This window comes from Euleptes europaea, chromosome 11, assembly GCF_029931775.1.
Source record: "Euleptes europaea isolate rEulEur1 chromosome 11, rEulEur1.hap1, whole genome shotgun sequence".
Classification (NCBI taxonomy): Eukaryota; Metazoa; Chordata; class Lepidosauria; order Squamata; family Sphaerodactylidae; genus Euleptes; species Euleptes europaea.
Genome location: NC_079322.1, coordinates 68,037,251 through 68,054,829, shown reverse-complemented (window position 1 = coordinate 68,054,829; position 17,579 = coordinate 68,037,251). Strand labels below are relative to the sequence as shown.

General features: G+C 47.1%; 2 protein-coding genes across 2 annotated transcripts in view; both read right to left on the bottom strand.

The window, feature by feature from the left end:
- The window catches only part of PTPRN2 (protein tyrosine phosphatase receptor type N2), a 674,076-nt gene extending 671,860 nt beyond the window's left edge, over nt 1–2,216 (bottom strand). Inside the window, exon 1 of the mRNA XM_056857125.1 lies at nt 2,081–2,216. Within this exon, the coding sequence (XP_056713103.1) occupies nt 2,081–2,216 (136 nt within the window). The remainder of the gene's footprint in view (nt 1–2,080) is intronic.
- Nucleotides 2,217–17,397: 15,181 nt separating this feature from the next.
- Nucleotides 17,398–17,579, bottom strand: part of NCAPG2 (non-SMC condensin II complex subunit G2) — a 44,590-nt gene continuing 44,408 nt past the window's right edge. The window contains exon 28 of the mRNA XM_056857124.1: nt 17,398–17,490. Within this exon, the coding sequence (XP_056713102.1) occupies nt 17,439–17,490 (52 nt within the window). The 3' untranslated portion in view covers nt 17,398–17,438. The remainder of the gene's footprint in view (nt 17,491–17,579) is intronic.

The following is a 17,579-nucleotide window of genomic DNA, read 5'->3' as shown; positions in this document are numbered from 1 at the left end:
GATGTGAAAGACCCCTGCCGGAGACCCTGGAGATCTTAGGGGAGGGGCCATGGCTCAGTGGAAGAGCCTCTGCTTGGCATGCAGAAGGTCCCAGGTTCAACCCCCGGCATCTCCAGTTAAAGGGACCAGGCAAGGAGGTGATGTGAAAGACCCCTGCCGGAGACCCTGGAGATCTTAGGGGAGGGGCCATGGCTCAGTGGAAGAGCCTCTGCTTGGCATGCAGAAGGTCCCAGGTTCAACCCCCGGCATCTCCAGTTAAAGGGTCTAGGCTGGTAGGTGATGTGAAAGACCCCTGCCGGAGACCCTGGAGATCTTAGGGGAGGGGCCATGGCTCAGTGGAAGAGCCTCTGCTTGGCATGCAGAAGGTCCCAGGTTCAACCCCCGGCATCTCCAGTTAAAGGGTCTAGGCTGGTAGGTGATGTGAAAGACCCCTGCCGGAGACCCTGGAGATCTTAGGGGAGGGGCCATGGCTCAGTGGAAGAGCCTCTGCTTGGCATGCAGAAGGTCCCGCGTTCAATCCCCGGCATCTCCAGTTAAAGGGACTAGGCAAGGAGGTGATGTGAAAGACCCCTGCCGGAGACCCTGGAGATCTTAGGGGAGGGGCCATGGCTCAGTGGAAGAGCCTCTGCTTGGCATGCAGAAGGTCCCAGGTTCAACCCCCGGCATCTCCAGTTAAAGGGACCAGGCAAGGAGGTGATGTGAAAGACCCCTGCCGGAGACCCTGGAGATCTTAGGGGAGGGGCCATGGCTCAGTGGAAGAGCCTCTGCTTGGCATGCAGAAGGTCCCAGGTTCAACCCCCGGCATCTCCAGTTAAAGGGACCAGGCAAGGAGGTGATGTGAAAGACCCCTGCCGGAGACCCTGGAGATCTTAGGGGAGGGGCCATGGCTCAGTGGAAGAGCCTCTGCTTGGCATGCAGAAGGTCCCAGGTTCAACCCCCGGCATCTCCAGTTAAAGGGTCTAGGCTGGTAGGTGATGTGAAAGACCCCTGCCGGAGACCCTGGAGATCTTAGGGGAGGGGCCATGGCTCAGTGGAAGAGCCTCTGCTTGGCATGCAGAAGGTCCCAGGTTCAACCCCCGGCATCTCCAGTTAAAGGGTCTAGGCTGGTAGGTGATGTGAAAGACCCCTGCCGGAGACCCTGGAGATCTTAGGGGAGGGGCCATGGCTCAGTGGAAGAGCCTCTGCTTGGCATGCAGAAGGTCCCGCGTTCAATCCCCGGCATCTCCAGTTAAAGGGACTAGGCAAGGAGGTGATGTGAAAGACCCCTGCCGGAGACCCTGGAGATCTTAGGGGAGGGGCCATGGCTCAGTGGAAGAGCCTCTGCTTGGCATGCAGAAGGTCCCAGGTTCAACCCCCGGCATCTCCAGTTAAAGGGACCAGGCAAGGAGGTGATGTGAAAGACCCCTGCCGGAGACCCTGGAGATCTTAGGGGAGGGGCCATGGCTCAGTGGAAGAGCCTCTGCTTGGCATGCAGAAGGTCCCAGGTTCAACCCCCGGCATCTCCAGTTAAAGGGTCTAGGCTGGTAGGTGATGTGAAAGACCCCTGCCGGAGACCCTGGAGATCTTAGGGGAGGGGCCATGGCTCAGTGGAAGAGCCTCTGCTTGGCATGCAGAAGGTCCCAGGTTCAACCCCCGGCATCTCCAGTTAAAGGGTCTAGGCTGGTAGGTGATGTGAAAGACCCCTGCCGGAGACCCTGGAGATCTTAGGGGAGGGGCCATGGCTCAGTGGAAGAGCCTCTGCTTGGCATGCAGAAGGTCCCGCGTTCAATCCCCGGCATCTCCAGTTAAAGGGACTAGGCAAGGAGGTGATGTGAAAGACCCCTGCCTGAGACCCTGGAGAGCCGCTGCTTCGTGAGTTCGATGGCGGCTGCTGCGGCCCAGGCGAGGGCGGGTGGTCTCGCGCCTCCTCTCAAGTTCCCTCACGACCTCCGGGATGGCGGCGGCGCCTCCGCCTCGCCCCCCCCCGCCCCCCGGCAACCGTCGCTTCCCCGGCCGGCTCCCCGGTGGGTGCCTGCCCAGCAGCCTCGTCCCCCTTCCCCGCCCTCCGCCGCGGCTTCCCCTCCACGCAGCCCCCACTCACCGAATCTGGCCTCCGCTCCGGCGTCGGCGGCCCCGAGGAGGAGGAGGGCTCGGTGTGGGGCGACGAGCAGCGCCAGGAGGAGCAGCAGCAGCCGCCGCCGCAGCAGCAGCAGCAGGCGGGAGCCGGGAGAGCCCATCATGCGCGGCCCATGGCAGGCGCCGGCCCGCTCCGTCCGCCCGTCCTCCCCTCGGCGGCCTCACGCCATGCCGGGTCACCCCCTGGCGGACGGGCGGCAGGCAGGCAGGCAGCTTCCCCCCCTCCCCGGCTCCTTCAACACCCAGGACAGCGACCGCAGCCGCCCGCCTCAGCCAGCGGCCCCTCCCTCCCTCCCTCCCTCGTTCCCGCCTCGCCCGGCTGAGGCCGAGCGCCGCCTCCGCCTCCTCCCCTCAGAGAGCGCGGCCGGCCCTCCGCCCGCTCCCCTCAGCCGCGCCTCCCCTCAGCGGGCCCAAAACGCCCGCCTCAGGGCCCAAAATGGAAGCGCCCCTCACGACACTCTGAGGCGGAGAGCCGAGCGGCGGCGGCACCACCAGCCGCGGGGACGGGGAGGCGCGGAGCCGGCGGCCCTGGACTTCCGCGCGGCTGAGGCGACACAGGGCGGCCGGGGAAGGGGCTGCTGGGCCGCGCTGCCCCTGAGGGAAGGCTCCCTGGCAGGCTGGAAGGAAGAGCTTCGCCTGGAGGCTGCTGAGGGGACGCGAGGGCTGAACATAAGGACACAAGGAAGGCCCTGTTGGATCAGACCCAGGCCCATCAAGTCCAGCAGAAGCCCACAAACAAACCATAAGAACATAAGCAAGGCCCTGCTGGATCAGACCCAGGCCCATCAAGTCCAGCAGTCTGTTCCCACAGTGGCCCAACCAGCTGCCTCCAGGAAGCCCACAAACAAACCATAAGAGCGCCATTGGTTTTTCCCCAACATATGAATTAGCTAGATATTTGACCACCCTCCTACAGGACCACATTGGAAAAACCACTTCTTACATCAAAGATTCAACTCACTTCATCAACAAAATCAGGCCGTTGAGGCTCAATCCGCAGGATGTATTAGTCAGTTTTGATGTTGCATCCCTCTTGACCAAGGTTCCAGTAAAAGACGCAATCTCATTGATTTAACCAGTTTTTTCCAGAAGATATAACAGCCTTATTTCACCATTGTTTGACAACAAGTTATTTCCTATGGGATAAAGAATTTTACGAACAGATTGATGGAGTAGCTATGGGAAGTCCACTCAGTCCAGTAACAGCAAACTTTTACATGGAATATTTTGAAAAGACAGCATTAGAATCGGCACCTTACAAACCTACAGTCTGGTTCAGGTTCGTAGATGACACATTTACTATTTGGAGCCATGGTGAAGAAAAATTAATGGACTTTCTAAACCATCTTAATAATATCCATCCAAACATTCAGTTTACCATGGGAAAGGAAATTGAGGGTAAACTCCCATTTCTTGATACCCTTGTCATCCGTAAAACAAACTTTCAGTTAGGTCACAAGGTCTACCAGAAACCAACTGACACAGATCGCTACTTACACAAAAACTCCAACCACCACCCCCGACAGGAAAGAGGAATGATCAAAACATTAATGGACCGTGCAAGACGGATCTGTGAACCACAGTTTCTCAAGGAAGAAACTAATAATCTAAATCACGCACTGCTAGCAAACGGCTATTCCAAGAATGAAATCAGAAGGGCCATTAAACCAAACAAAAATCAGAAAACTCAGGAAAAACAGTCTCCCATAGGAAAGGTATTCTTGCCATTCATTAAAGGAGGATGGAGAAACTTTGAAAAAACATAACCTACAAACAGTGTTTAAACTCACCAAGAAAATACAACAGATGCTACGATCAGCAAAAGACAAAAGAGACCCCCTCACCTCTGCAGGAGTATATCGTATACCATGCAGCTGTGGAGAAGTTTACATCGGGACCACAAAACGCAGCATACAAACAAGGATAAAAGAACATGAAAGATACTGCAGACTGGGCCAACCTGAGAAATCAGCAGTGGCTGAACATGGACTGACACAAACAGGACACAGGGTCTTATTCCAAGACACTGAAAGACTGGACAATTCTACCAACTATTTTGTCAGATTGCACAGAGAAGCCATTGAAATTCATAAACATCAGCACAACTTTAACAGAAGAGAGTTTAAGAATGAATAAGGCTTGGCTTCCTGTCCTGAAAACCTCCAGACTAACAAAGACTACAGTCAACAATAGCCATGCAGATTAGTTTTGGATTTCACACATTAACAGATCACTTCAGGATACAATGGTTCCATATTAACATAACACACCCTCATTAGCACATTATCTTGATACTTACAGGACAATGATTAGCACATTACCTTTGATACTTTTTGCAGGACAATGATTCAGCTCAAACCCAACCCCTTTCTGAGTATATATTACTCTTCCTACACACTTGACACTGAGAGACACTTTCCTTCAGTGTTACTCCTCTGAAGATGCCTGCCACAGCTGCTGGCGAAACGTCAGGGAAAAAATACCAAGACCACGGTTACACAGCCCGGATAACCTACATGAACCAATGAACTCTGACCGTGAAAGCCTTCGACAATAAACCATAAGAACATAAGAAAAGCCCTGCTGGATCAGACCGAGGCCCATCAGGTCCAGCGGTCTGTTCCCACAGTGGCCAACCAGGTGCCTTCAGGAAGCCCACAAACAAACCATAAGAACATAAGAAAAGCCCTGCTGGATCAGACCGAGATCCATCAAGTCCAGCAGAAGCCCACAATCAAACCATAAGAACATAAGAAAAGCCCTGCTGGATCAGCCCAAGGCCCATCAAGTCCAGCGGTCTGTTCCCACAGTGGCCAACCAGGTGCCTCCAGGAAGCCCACAAACAAGCCATAAGAACATAAGAAAAGCCCTGCTGGATCAGCCCAAGGCCCATCAAGTCCAGCGGTCTGTTCCCACAGTGGTCAACCAGGTGCCACCAGGAAGCCCACAAACAAGCCATAAGAACATAAAAAAAGCCCTGCTGGATCAGACCGAGGCCCATCAAGTCCAGCAGTGTGTTCCCACAGTGGCCAACCAGGTGCCTCCAGGAAGCTCACAATCAAGCCATCAAAACATAAGAAAAGCCCTGCTGGATCAGACCAAGGCCCATCAAGTCCAGCAGAAGCCCACAAACAAACCATAAGAACATAAGAAAAGCCCTGCTGGATCACACCGAGGCCCATCAAGTCCAGCAGAAGCCCACAATCAAGCCATAAGAACATAAGAAAAGTCCTGTTGGATCAGCCCAAGGCCCATCAGGTCCAGCGGTCTGTTCCCACAGTGGCCAACCAGGTGCCTCCAGGAATCCCACAAACAAACCATAAGAACATAAGAAAAGCCCTGCTGGATCAGCCCAAGGCCCGTCAGGTCCAGCGGTCTGTTCCCACAGTGGCCAACCAGGTGCCACCAGGAAACCCACAAACAAGCCATAAGAACATAAAAAAAGCCCTGCTGGATCAGACCGAGGCCCATCAAGTCCAGCGGTCTGTTCCCACAGTGGCCAACCAGGTGCCTTCAGGAAGCCCACAAACAAACCATAAGAACATAAGAAAAGCCCTGCTGGATCAGATCGAGATCCATCAAGTCCAGCAGAAGCCCACAATCAAACCATAAGAACATAAGAAAAGCCCTGCTGGATCAGCCCAAGGCCCATCAAGTCCAGCGGTCTGTTCCCACAGTGGCCAACCAGGTGCCTCCAGGAAGCCCACAAACAAGCCATAAGAACATAAGAAAAGCCCTGCTGGATCAGCCCAAGGCCCATCAAGTCCAGCGGTCTGTTCCCACAGTGGCCAACCAGGTGCCTTCAGGAAGCCCGTAAACAAGCCATAAGAACATAAGAAAAGCCCTGCTGGATCAGATCAAGGCCCATCAAGTCCAGCGGTTTGTTCACACAGTGGCCAACCAGGTGCCTCCAGGAAGCCCGTAAACAAGCCATAAGAACATAAGAAAAGCCCTGCTGGATCAGATCAAGGCCCATCAAGTCCAGCGGTTTGTTCACACAGCGGCCAACCAGTTGCCTCTAGGAAGCCCACAAACAAGACGACTGCAGCAGCATTGTCCTGCCTGTGTTCCACAGCACCTAATATAATAGGCATGTTCCTCTGATCCTGGAGAGAATAAGTCTGGTATCCATTTTTACTAGTAGCCATGAATAGCCTTCTCCTGCATGAACTCGTACACTTGGAAACATGTTCAGTTGGGAAGGCGTTCTGCACATGCTTAAAGGCTCCTCTCTTCCTTATTGCTACTTCAGGTATTCCAATGAAGCCGAGGAAGAGGAGAAGAAGAAAGAAAGAGAAGATAGTTGGTTTTTATATGCCAACATTCGCTACCACTTAAGGAAGATTCAAACCAGCTTACAATCACCTTCCCTTCCCCACCACAGACACCCTGTGAGGTAGGAGAGGCTGAGAGAGCACTAAGAGAACTGTGACTAGCCCAAGGTCACTCAGCTGGCTTCATGTGTAGGAGTGGAGGGATCAAACCCGGTTCTCCAGATCAGAGTCCACCGCTCCAAACCACCGCTCTTAACCACTACACCATGCTGGCAGCATGCTGCCAATAAGGGCCCCAAAACTCCTTTTTTGCCACAACAGCTATAGATGAAGCTGCATACGGAGTTAGACCATTGATTTGAAAAGGTCAGTTCTACATGCTTGACAGACTGACAGTGGCTCTCCAGGGTTTCAGAGGGAGGTCTTTACATTATCCACTGTCTGATCCTTTTTACTGAAGTAGTGGGGAATTGAACTCCTGCTCTTCTGTGCGCAATGCACATGCTCATTCACTGATCCATCTCTCCCCTGTGGGATTTATATTCTAAACAAGATCCCTAGCACCACAGGCATGAGCACATACAAACACACACCCAGTTTGGTCCTGTATTAACACCTTTTCTTTATTTAGTAAAACATTTATAGTCTTTCCTCTTAGTTTAAGACACCTTACAATAAGAAGAAGAGTATGTTTTTATATGCCGACTGTATCTACCACTTAAGGAAGAATCAAACCGGCTTACAATCACCTCATTTCCCCTCCACAAAACAGACATCCTGTGAGGTAGGTGTGGCTGAGTGTGTGTGACTAGCCCAAAGTCACCCAGCTGGCTTCATGTGCAGGAGTGGGGAAACAAACCCAGTTCACCAGATTAGCCACCACCGCTCATGTGGAGGAGTGGGGAATCAAACCTGGTTCTCCAGATCAGAGTCCGCTGCTCCTAACCAGGTTTGGTTAAAAAGGTTAAAAACTAATAGCTAAACTAACACAGCAACCCAGATCACACCATATACAGCATAACTTCAGTTCTCTGGTTCCATGTTCACATCACTAAGGCAAGTTAGAATTACTCCACCCATGAACATCCACAGACAGGGTGGGAAAATTCACCCTGTTATAGTATAGACAAGGTTACTCAACAGATTCATTTGCTGCCAATACACTTCAGCTAGCCCTGTATAACTGTATCAGACAAGGCACCAGATTATTTTTTTGTATTGTGTTAGTGCTGCTATTCAGCCATTCCAGTATTTTAATGGAGGGTCTCTGGACAGACCGTGCCCCTTAAGCGTCAACCTTTCTTTACCAGGCACACCTTCAAAGTAATGATCTTTAAATTATATCATGACATTTCCCCATTCATCTTTCAGCCTCTCATTAAACTTCCTTGTAAAAGTGAAACACGCTGGTTCCATTTATTAGAGGGTCTAAACTTCATGATAGAACTGGACACCTCTGCTAATTGGACATAAGGTGACAAAGGAGCTAGAACAAAATACCATCCACAATTAGCAATTTAGCCTTCAAATTTAAAGTGTAACATGGACATTACATGATTGAAAGGGGCTGGAGATGGGCTGCCTAGCTATTTGCTAGATACCTTTGCATTCCTTAGCCAAATATTCCTTAGCCCAGTAGAAAAAATAATTGGAAGGAGAGTGGGAAACCTAGAAGATGAACCAGATGACCTTAAGGTAGATTTACAACCATTATTTTAAATAAACTGTAGCACTTTTTTTTTTTAAGATGAAGGGAGAAAGGACAAATTAGCTGTATGCAGTCTGAAACTACAACCCTTGGAAACGCCAAGAGAGGTTAAGGGAGACCACAAAAATAGGCCTGTTGAAATTGTTGCTGGCAGCAATCCTTTTTTTTTCTTTTCTTTTTTTTGCTGCCAAGTTGCAGCTGACTTATGGCAACTTCGCAGGGTTTTCAACGCAAGAGACATTTAGAGGTGGTTTGCCATTGCCTGCCTCTGCATAGCGACCCTGCACTTCCTTGGTGAGATCAGTTCCCCTGGAGAAAAACGGGGGCGGGAGGGGGGGAGAAGAGAGAAGAAACTATGAAACAAGCATTCTACTGCGGCCAGAACAAAAGCAACAAGTACAGCCTCCTCCGTAACAACAGAAACAAAAGAGACTGGCTGGAGAATGGGTCGCTTCTTTGCGGGCTTTAAACACCATGCTTGACATCCTGATCCCTTTTTTTAAAAAAGAAGAGGAACGATCCAACATTAATCCAAGTGCATTTTTTTTTTTTTTAAAGGCTCAGAAAATGGCCACTGGAGGGAAAGGGGAGGGGACATGCACTACATAGTGGGCGTGGACTGCAGAGGGGCGGGGGAAATAAACAGCGTCTTAAAGCTATCTGCACCTCAGGGGAAGCCATCTGGGAAACGAAGAAAGGAAAAAGATCGCCTTATAAGTGTTTCTGGAAACCACGTGGATTAAGTGACAGCGAAACGGGTACACCACGCTGGCTCTCAAAAAGCTTCCGTAAGGGCCAAACTACATGTTACACTTAACATGTGGTCCCAACAAGGACGGTACAGGACACCAGTTGTGAGTTCCCCATGGCAACTCAATTTAGAAGCACTGCAGGGGCTCAATTCTGGTTGGGTCTGTGGTGTGAGTGGGAGGCAGAAGCCCCTCCCACAAACAGACCCAATTCAAATTGAGCCCCTGCCACAGATCTAAATTGAATTGCCCCAAGGAACTCACAACTGCTGTATGGCTGCAAGTCCCCATGGTGATCATGCGTAAAATGTAGTGTGTAGTTTGGGCTCTGGTCTTTGCCAAAGTATAAGGTGTTCAGAAAAAAAGCCAAAAAACCATTTAGGGCTTAAAGAAAACATACTATAGGAAAGTATGAAATTTCAGAAAAGTACATTGAAAGTCATATGAAGTAGAAACAAAAAATGCAAAGACAGGTGATCCAAAAAGGACTCAATGAAAAATTGAATTGTTGAAAGGTAAACCGGTGAATTCTCCTGGGCTGTGCAGGCCATATGGAGAGGGAACGGAAGGAAGCAAACAGCAAAAGAGGCCACACTGAACATGAAATGCAAAAATAACTCAGGCTAAGACAAGAACATATGGTAGAAAGTGACAAGAGGAGACACTGATCGTTATCATTATTTACTTTTTATCAAAATATATTACAAATTAAATGTAGTCTGTCAGCTAACTATGAAGCTGTCAAGTACCAATACAAATGCTGAAAAAGTATTCCATAGAAAGAACACATTGGAAACAACACAGATGCTTAAAAAAAATACAGTTACCACCTTTGCCTGAAAGGGGAATCAACTTGATCCTAAAGTGGGGGAAATAACATTTTTGTGTTTAAGCATGCACACTTCAATACTCCATGTATTCCCCATCCTTATTGAGATTAATCATCCTGAAATAGTTCGTGTTCCCCATCATGGTTTTTGTAAATTTCAGTGTATAAAGCTATGGCATTGAGGTTGTTTTTATCTCTGCATTGAATGGGAAGATGAAATTTACATAGAGGGTGAAAATGAATATATATATATGTGTGTGTGTGTGTTTGTGTATACGCATACATATATTCTTAATGTCTTTATATTTTCTCCTAGGTGTGCTTGCTGCTGTCCCACCAAAGGGAATACTTAATAAAGTATAGGGTTCCCCCTTTTTTCCCCTTTACAACTGAGTCTCCCCCAAGGTTTTTTTTCCCCTATAGCTAATTTTGGGATCTATTTGGCTCCCCACGCCAGTAAAGTACCTATTCCTTTTCATCAAAGTTATAACCACTTTCAATCCTTCCTCCCATCCCCTCAACAACTGCTGCCAATCAGAGCAGATAATACTGAACTGTAGATCTGATTCTAGTATAAAGGAAGCTTCATGTTTTCATAAGCCACCCCAAATGGCCTCTATGTGGCAGTTGTCATCAAACCCCTTTTAGTGTACACCCATTTGTGTGCATTGTCTCCATATTAGTAAAAGGGATGCCATTGAACAAGCATGTGCATTTACAATCAGGAGTTGGGGAGGGGAGGGATTTCAATACCATAGAGTCCAATTTCCAAAGCGGCCATTTTTTTCAGGTGAACTGATCTCTATCAGATAGAGATTAATTGTAATAGCAGGTTGTAATAGGTTGGCAACCCTATTCAGTATTGAAGGTCAGAGTGTAAACCGCCAGAATAAATAATACGATTTTGATATCGGTCAAAGCTCTTCAGTGAATGGGGTTATCCCTTTGCAACAAAATGGGTACAAAAAAGAACAGAAATCAATATTTGCATTGGTTTGGGTCATTTTTGCATTGAATAAAAAAAATCAGAGAATGTTGCGGGGTTCTTGAAGAGGAGAGTAAGTACAAAACAAAAGAATGCAGATAAGTGTTGGTTCTTGTAGGTTATTGGGGCTATGTGACCGTGGTCCTGGTATTTTCTTTCCTGATGTTTCGCCAGCAGCTGTGGCAGGCATCTCCTCTGAAGATGCCCGCCACAGCTGCTGGTGAAACATCAGGAAAGAAAATACCAAGACCATGGTCACACAGCCCGGATAACCTACAAGAACCAATGAACTCTGACTGTGAAAGCCTTCGACAATATCAGATAAGTGTATTCCCCCGAGGACAAACTAATGGTAGCAAATAAAATTATTATTTAAAAGGAAATATATGGTCACAGCTGTTTAGCAGAAGGAACTGGTCGAAACCATAAAAGTATATTTTATAAAAGTATAACTGGTGGATCTTTATTTTACTACAAGATCATTTCCAATTAACCTTTATCCTACTCACATTTTCTTCCTTCTAGAGGAAGGCAAACACTACTCCACAGTAGTGATCTGTGTGTTTACAGGGTGTAGAGAAGGTTCAGGGATTACAGAGGGTATAACACAAATATAAAGGTTAATAGAATGTGCATATATTTCCTGGGTGAGGCTGTTTTACCACAGACGTCACTACTTGGAAAAGTAAATCCAACTGGTCTCTGGTCTCTTGCAGAAATTAAAGTTTACAAAAATGGCAGTTTTTAACCGGTTACTGGTGTGCCAAACTTCACCTAATGTGATGGTGAGTCCTCAAAGTTAAGGAATTTTCTCTTACACTTTGTCGTAGTTTCAAAACATCAGATCAATACAAAGTGCAAGACTAAACCTTACCCAATTAAAGCAACAATAACAATAGTTGTAGTAAAGAAAAAGTAACTTACTTCCTGAGTCAAAGTGTACCAAACAATCCTATAACAATCATAAATCGATTTTATACTCAAGAATATGGAAAGAAGTAATCAGTAACAAAGACATTATATAATTGGCTGATTAACGGAACACAAAAATGCAGATGTCTTTGCAAGACTATCTAGGCATGCCCTTGAAGTTAAACAAATTGTACTATCTAGAGAAGACAAAACCAGCCAAGGAAGGGAAGCCTGGTAACCGAAACTCTTCGAGACTTCAGACTGAATGTGGAACAGCTGCTCTAGCACCTGCCATTATTGTCAGGATATTTCCTCTTCTTTGCTTCTGCCACGCTCTCCACCGGGGTTTTAAAAACCTTTGCCGGTTGTCATCATATCAATTTGCATGATTCAAGGTTATCTAGCAATTCAAAGTGCTGAAACTATAAAACATATTTGCGGAGTGACTAAGCCACTGCCACGTTCTGCCCACTAGGCATACATTTGGAAGCCTGGAAACATCTTTGGTCTGGGCATCTTAATGAAACCCAGAGGGATACGAAGACACGCTTCAGCGGTATACCGGTGCATTCTTTTAAGATTACTGCTATAAATGAAGACGAACGCATCCTTCCCTCTGATGAGTAAACATTGTAGAATTATTTTTGCAACAGCAGCAGGTTGGGAAGATTTTAAATAATACTCGGAGAGAAAATCAGCAGCAATTAATATACTGCTTATTAAAAACCACAACTTTAATTTTTTTTCCCTTGCAGCACAAGGAGCCAAGCACACCTGCAGTTTACCAAGGGGAAGAAAATGGAGATTCTCCCTGACTGAGCCTCAGAGTTATTACAGATAGATTTTTGGTGATGGCTAGTAGATTGCAAGGTGCTGTTTTATCCCTTGGACCCTAGCTAAACAATAATGGCTTTTACATGTTGCCAAAGACAGCAGGAAAGGAACTGGAAAAGGAAGCTGCGGTCTTGAGTTTGGAAATGCAGCTGGAGATTACCTGAGAGAATAGCCACAGAGGAGACTTGCGTTTAATGAAAATGCTAATGCTAAATGAGAGTTACCTGAAGGCTCATGCAGCTGTTCAGAGGAGTGTTTTCTTCAGCACATTTTGAGCGGAGCTGCTCTTAACACCCTGCAGGAATCAGTAGTCATGGAAAGCTACGTTTCTTTTCAAACTTCCTTTCTCCTTAGAAAAAACTAAACTGACACTATGGAAATTATTCCAGAACAGCCTGCTTATCTGATCTAGAAAGCAGTTTGGGCAGTTACATACTGACAGACTGAGAGAGCAACAGATGCGCTCCTGTGGCCTCTTAAATATGCCAGCCTCTTGCGCATGCACACAACTTTTTCCTGGAAGAGGCCGTGTGATTTGCATGCTGGTAGCACATGAACACATGAAGCTGCCTTATACTGAATCAGACACATGGTCCATCAAAGTCAGTATTGTCTACTCAGACCAGCAGCTGCTCTCCTGGGTCTCAGGTAGATGTCTTTCACATCACCTATTTGCCTAGTCCCTTGAACTGGAGATGCCAGGGATTGAACCTGGGACCTTCTGCATGCCAGGCAGAGGCTCTACCACTGAGCCACAGTCCCTTCCCCCTAGGTACCACCATGCTGTTTCTGCTACTTGGTATGAGCAGGTGGGCCGAACCTCTCTGGTCATTGAGCGAGGATGCTCTGCTAGGCTGAGGGTCTTGGCAGATAGCCAGTCATCACTGACCCTTGCGAGGCCAGCCCTGCATGTTGAAACAAGTCGTTTGGGACACTCCTTGATGAAGGCTCACACAGCTAGAGTGTGCGCCACACAAGCAGTGTGCTGAGTATCAGATTAGAATTGAGAAGGACTCGTGTTCAAATCCCTTCTCCACTGTGAAGCTTTCCTTAGGCCAGACATACTAACCTACCTCACAGGACTGTTGTGAGGATAAAATGAAGGGGGGGCATGTATGCCCCTCTGAACAAAATAGAAGAACAAAATAGAAGTACAATAGGCAGACAAGATATTGTTGAAGGCTTTCACGGTCAGAGTTCATAGGTTCTTGAGGGCTATCCGGGCTGTGTGACCATGGTCTTGGTATTTTCTTTCCTGACGTTTCGCCAGCAGCTGTGGCAGGCATCTTCAGAGGAGTAACACTGAAGGACAGTGTCTCTCAGTGTCAAGTGTGTAGGAAGAGTAATATAGTCAGAAGGGGATTGGGTTTGAGCTGAGTCATTGTCCTGCAAAGAAAGAAAATACCAAGACCACGGTCACACAGCCCAGATAGCCCACAAGAACCTAAGCACTTTCAAGCTTTTTAACTAAGGTGGACTTCCTCCAGTCTCTCACTATGGAAGTGCCACAGTGGTGAAAGCTAAATAACCCAGAGCTGTTTCGGCACAGAAGTAGCAAAAGCGACACCAGCATCTAGATTCTTTGCCCTAAAATTTTCAGCTTGAATGCATGTGGCTGCTAATCCCATTTCCAGTGTTGCCAAACTGTATCAAATGACTAGTTGTCATTTGCTTCAGATAGCTAAATCTCAAGGCTGTCTTCAGAGAGCAACAGCATGCACATCTGAGGCCGAGGGGAGAGGCATTTTCCATCAGCCATAGTGGTGTAGTGGTTTGGAGCGGTGGACTCTGATCTGGAGAACTGCTTTTGATTCCCCACTCCTACACATGAAGCCAGCTGGGTGACCTTGGGCTAGTCACACTCTCTTAGAGCTCTCTCAGCCCCACCTACCTCACAGGGTGCCTGTTGTGGGGAGGGGAAGGTGATTGTAAGCCAGTTTGAGTCTCCTTTAAGTGGTAGAGAAAGTCGGCATATAAAAACCAACTCTTCTTCTTCAGCAGCAGCCCATGCCCCCATTGGCCATCAGTGCTTTAAAAAAAAAAATCTTCATTGTGTTCATGAACTCATTGTGTTCATGTTTTCTTATTGTGAACTGCCTGTTGTCAGGCAGAAAGGCGGTGCATAAATACCTTCAACAAAACAGCCTGACCCCAAACTACTTGTCACCTTTGCTATCCAGGTTGTCTGATATACCAGAACAAGGTGACCTCCTAGACTTGAGTAGTCCTGCCCGCAGGTTCAAGCAGCACAATAAGATAGCACACCCAAGGGCAGTCTGCATCATATCTTTATCGGGGTGGAAGGAGCTGGAGATTGATCTGCAGAGAGTGCCTGTCTACTACATAGAGCATTGCGGTACACACCATAATCTTTATTGCTATCTACGAGGAGCGAAAGAAGGAAGTCCACAACGTGGCTCAAAAACTGCAGCTGTTGTTCATTTGACCTCTTCGGCCTCACAACTGCATCAGTTCTGACAGCTCATCTTGGAGGGCTTCAGGAAGTCACAGAAGTGTCCATCACCGATTTCTAAACAACCAGACCTGACTTACATCAGCTTTGGAGTCACAGGGGCTGGTTTCGAAATTACTTTTTTTCACTTGCACTTCGTAACTCGCACCTTCAACTGTGTGCTGACATCAGTTATTAAGGGGCTCTGTGCAGTTTTTGACTGATGCGAACGCTGGTTTGAAACTGGATTTGGACACACAGCGATAAGAGAAAAGACAAACACTTAACGGAGTCCCCGGGAGTCTGCAATCCACCTGTCACTGTACCACTTACCAAAACAAGTATGGATGCTGAGCAAAATCATAAATATTCCACATAATGTTTGGAATAAGCCCGTTTCATTGCCCTCATCAGCCCAAGTAGAAAATGCCAGGGAAGCTTGCCAGGTGGTTCCATTTAGAATACAGAAACAGTGTGATTAGTCGTACAAACCTGCCGATAATGCTCCTTCTTGACACTATGAACAATAGACTCATTTAAAAGCAGAATGGTCCCCATTAGTCATTCAAAGGAACAAAACCAAAAAGGGGAGAGAGCCATGCTGTGTAACACTCACGCGGCAAGAAGAATTTCAGGGTATTTTTTATTTTAGATTACTGATGTAGTCCTGTTGGAAGCCGATCTCTGACATTTTGTTTATATCAGCAAAAGGGTGAAGGAGATAAAATACCGAAAAGACAAATAGGCTAGCCCTGTAATATTTCATGCTTTCCAGAAGAATTAAATGTGACAAACAGCCAGATCCCACTCATATATACTCAGAACGATCTCCCATCAGTATCAATGGCTGTCTCCAGGTATACATGAACATACTTCATACTGAGTCAGACCACTGGTCCATCTAGTATGACATAAGAACATAAGAAAAAGCCGTGCTGGAGCAGACCAAGGTCCATCGAGTCCAGCAGTCTGCTCACAGTGGCCAACCAGGTGCCTCCAGGAAGCCCACAAACAAGACGACTGCAGTAGCATCATGCCTGTGTTTCACAGCACCTAATATAATAAGGCATGCTCCTGATACTAGAGAGAATAGGTATGCATCATGACTAGTGTTCATTTTGACTAGTAGCCATGGATAACCCTACCTTCCACAAACATGTCCACTCCCCTCGTAAAGCCTTCCAAGTTGGCAGCCATCACCACATCCTGGGGCAGGGAGTTCCACAATTTAACTATGCGTTGTGTGAAGAAATACTTCCTTTCATCTGTTTTGAATCTCTCGCATTGTCTCTTGACCAGCAGGAGCTCTTTAGGGTCTCACCCGAGTTCTTTTCAATGTAGATGCCAGGAACTCAACTTGGCACCTTCTGCATGCAAAACATGCATTCTACCACTGAGCCACAGTCCATGTCCTAAGGTAAGCATGCTGAGGATTGCAACTTAAGGCCATTTTTAAAGGCCTTTGTAGCAAAGATGCAGGAAATACTGGTTCCGTGTCATCCAGTGAGCTTCACGGCCAAGTGCACATCTGAACTCAGGTCTTTTCAGTCCCAGTAGAACACTCTAATGACTCTTGAGTCAGCGTGGTGTAGTGGTTAAGAACAGAGGTTTGGAGCGGTGGATTCTGATCTGGAGAACCGGGTTTGATCCCCCTTTCCTTCACATGAGCAGCAGAGGCTAATCTGGTGAACTGGATTTGTTTCCCCAATCCTACACACGAAGCCAGCTGGTGACCTTGGGCCAGTCACACTCTCTCAGCCCCATCTACCTCACAGGGAGTCTGTTGTGGGGAGGGGAAGGGAAGGTGATTGTAAGCAGGTTTGATTCTTCCTTAATTGGCAGAGAAAGTCAGCATATAAAAACCAACTCTTCTTCTAAAAGCAGACCATCTTCAAAGGCATTTTACATTTGCACCCCACTTTCCCCCCCAGCTGTAACTCAAAGAAGCTTAGAAAATAATTCTCCCCTTTTCCATTTTCTCACAACAACCCTATGAGGTAGGCCAGGCTGAGAGTTTGTGACGGGCCCAAGTTCACCCAGTGAGTTTCCATGGCAGAAGTGGGGATTTGAACCTGGGTATTCCGGGATCCCAGTCTGACACCCTATCCATTATGCCGCACCAGCTACATACAGCATTTATTGTTTCATTAACTCTGCATTAGGTTGCATGTTTTAATTAGCCTATTCAGTTTTATGCTGTTTATACAACGAATCCCCAAAACATTTAATGTGAAGGAAGGCTCAGGCTGTTTATACTCAAGGAAGCAATCAAGTTTTTTAAAAAATGTATTCAAAAGGCAATCTATATTTTCAGCATTTTTAAATATAATGTATTAACATATTTCAGTATTTATAAAGAATTTCTACATGGTTGCTATGAAAATATACAATTCTGATTTTTGTCTTTATAGATTATCTGCACCAGCTGGCACTAAAAACATTCTAAGGAAGCATCAATCAAAAGCACATTATTCCCTCCCCTCCACAGCAACAAACTGTACAGTTAAGTGGTTTGGCTCCTTCTGGAAGAGTCCAATGCATCTTCTTTTTGGTTTCCTTGACTTGCAAATACTTTAGTGGTCAAGGACGTAGTATTTCATCCAAAACAAGCAAAGCAAATTCGTACAGGGTTCTGAAAAGAGATAGCAGTGAACAGCTGTATGAATTGGATAAGTGACTTGCAAACACTGCTTTTCATGAAGATAGAGAGAAAGAGAATGA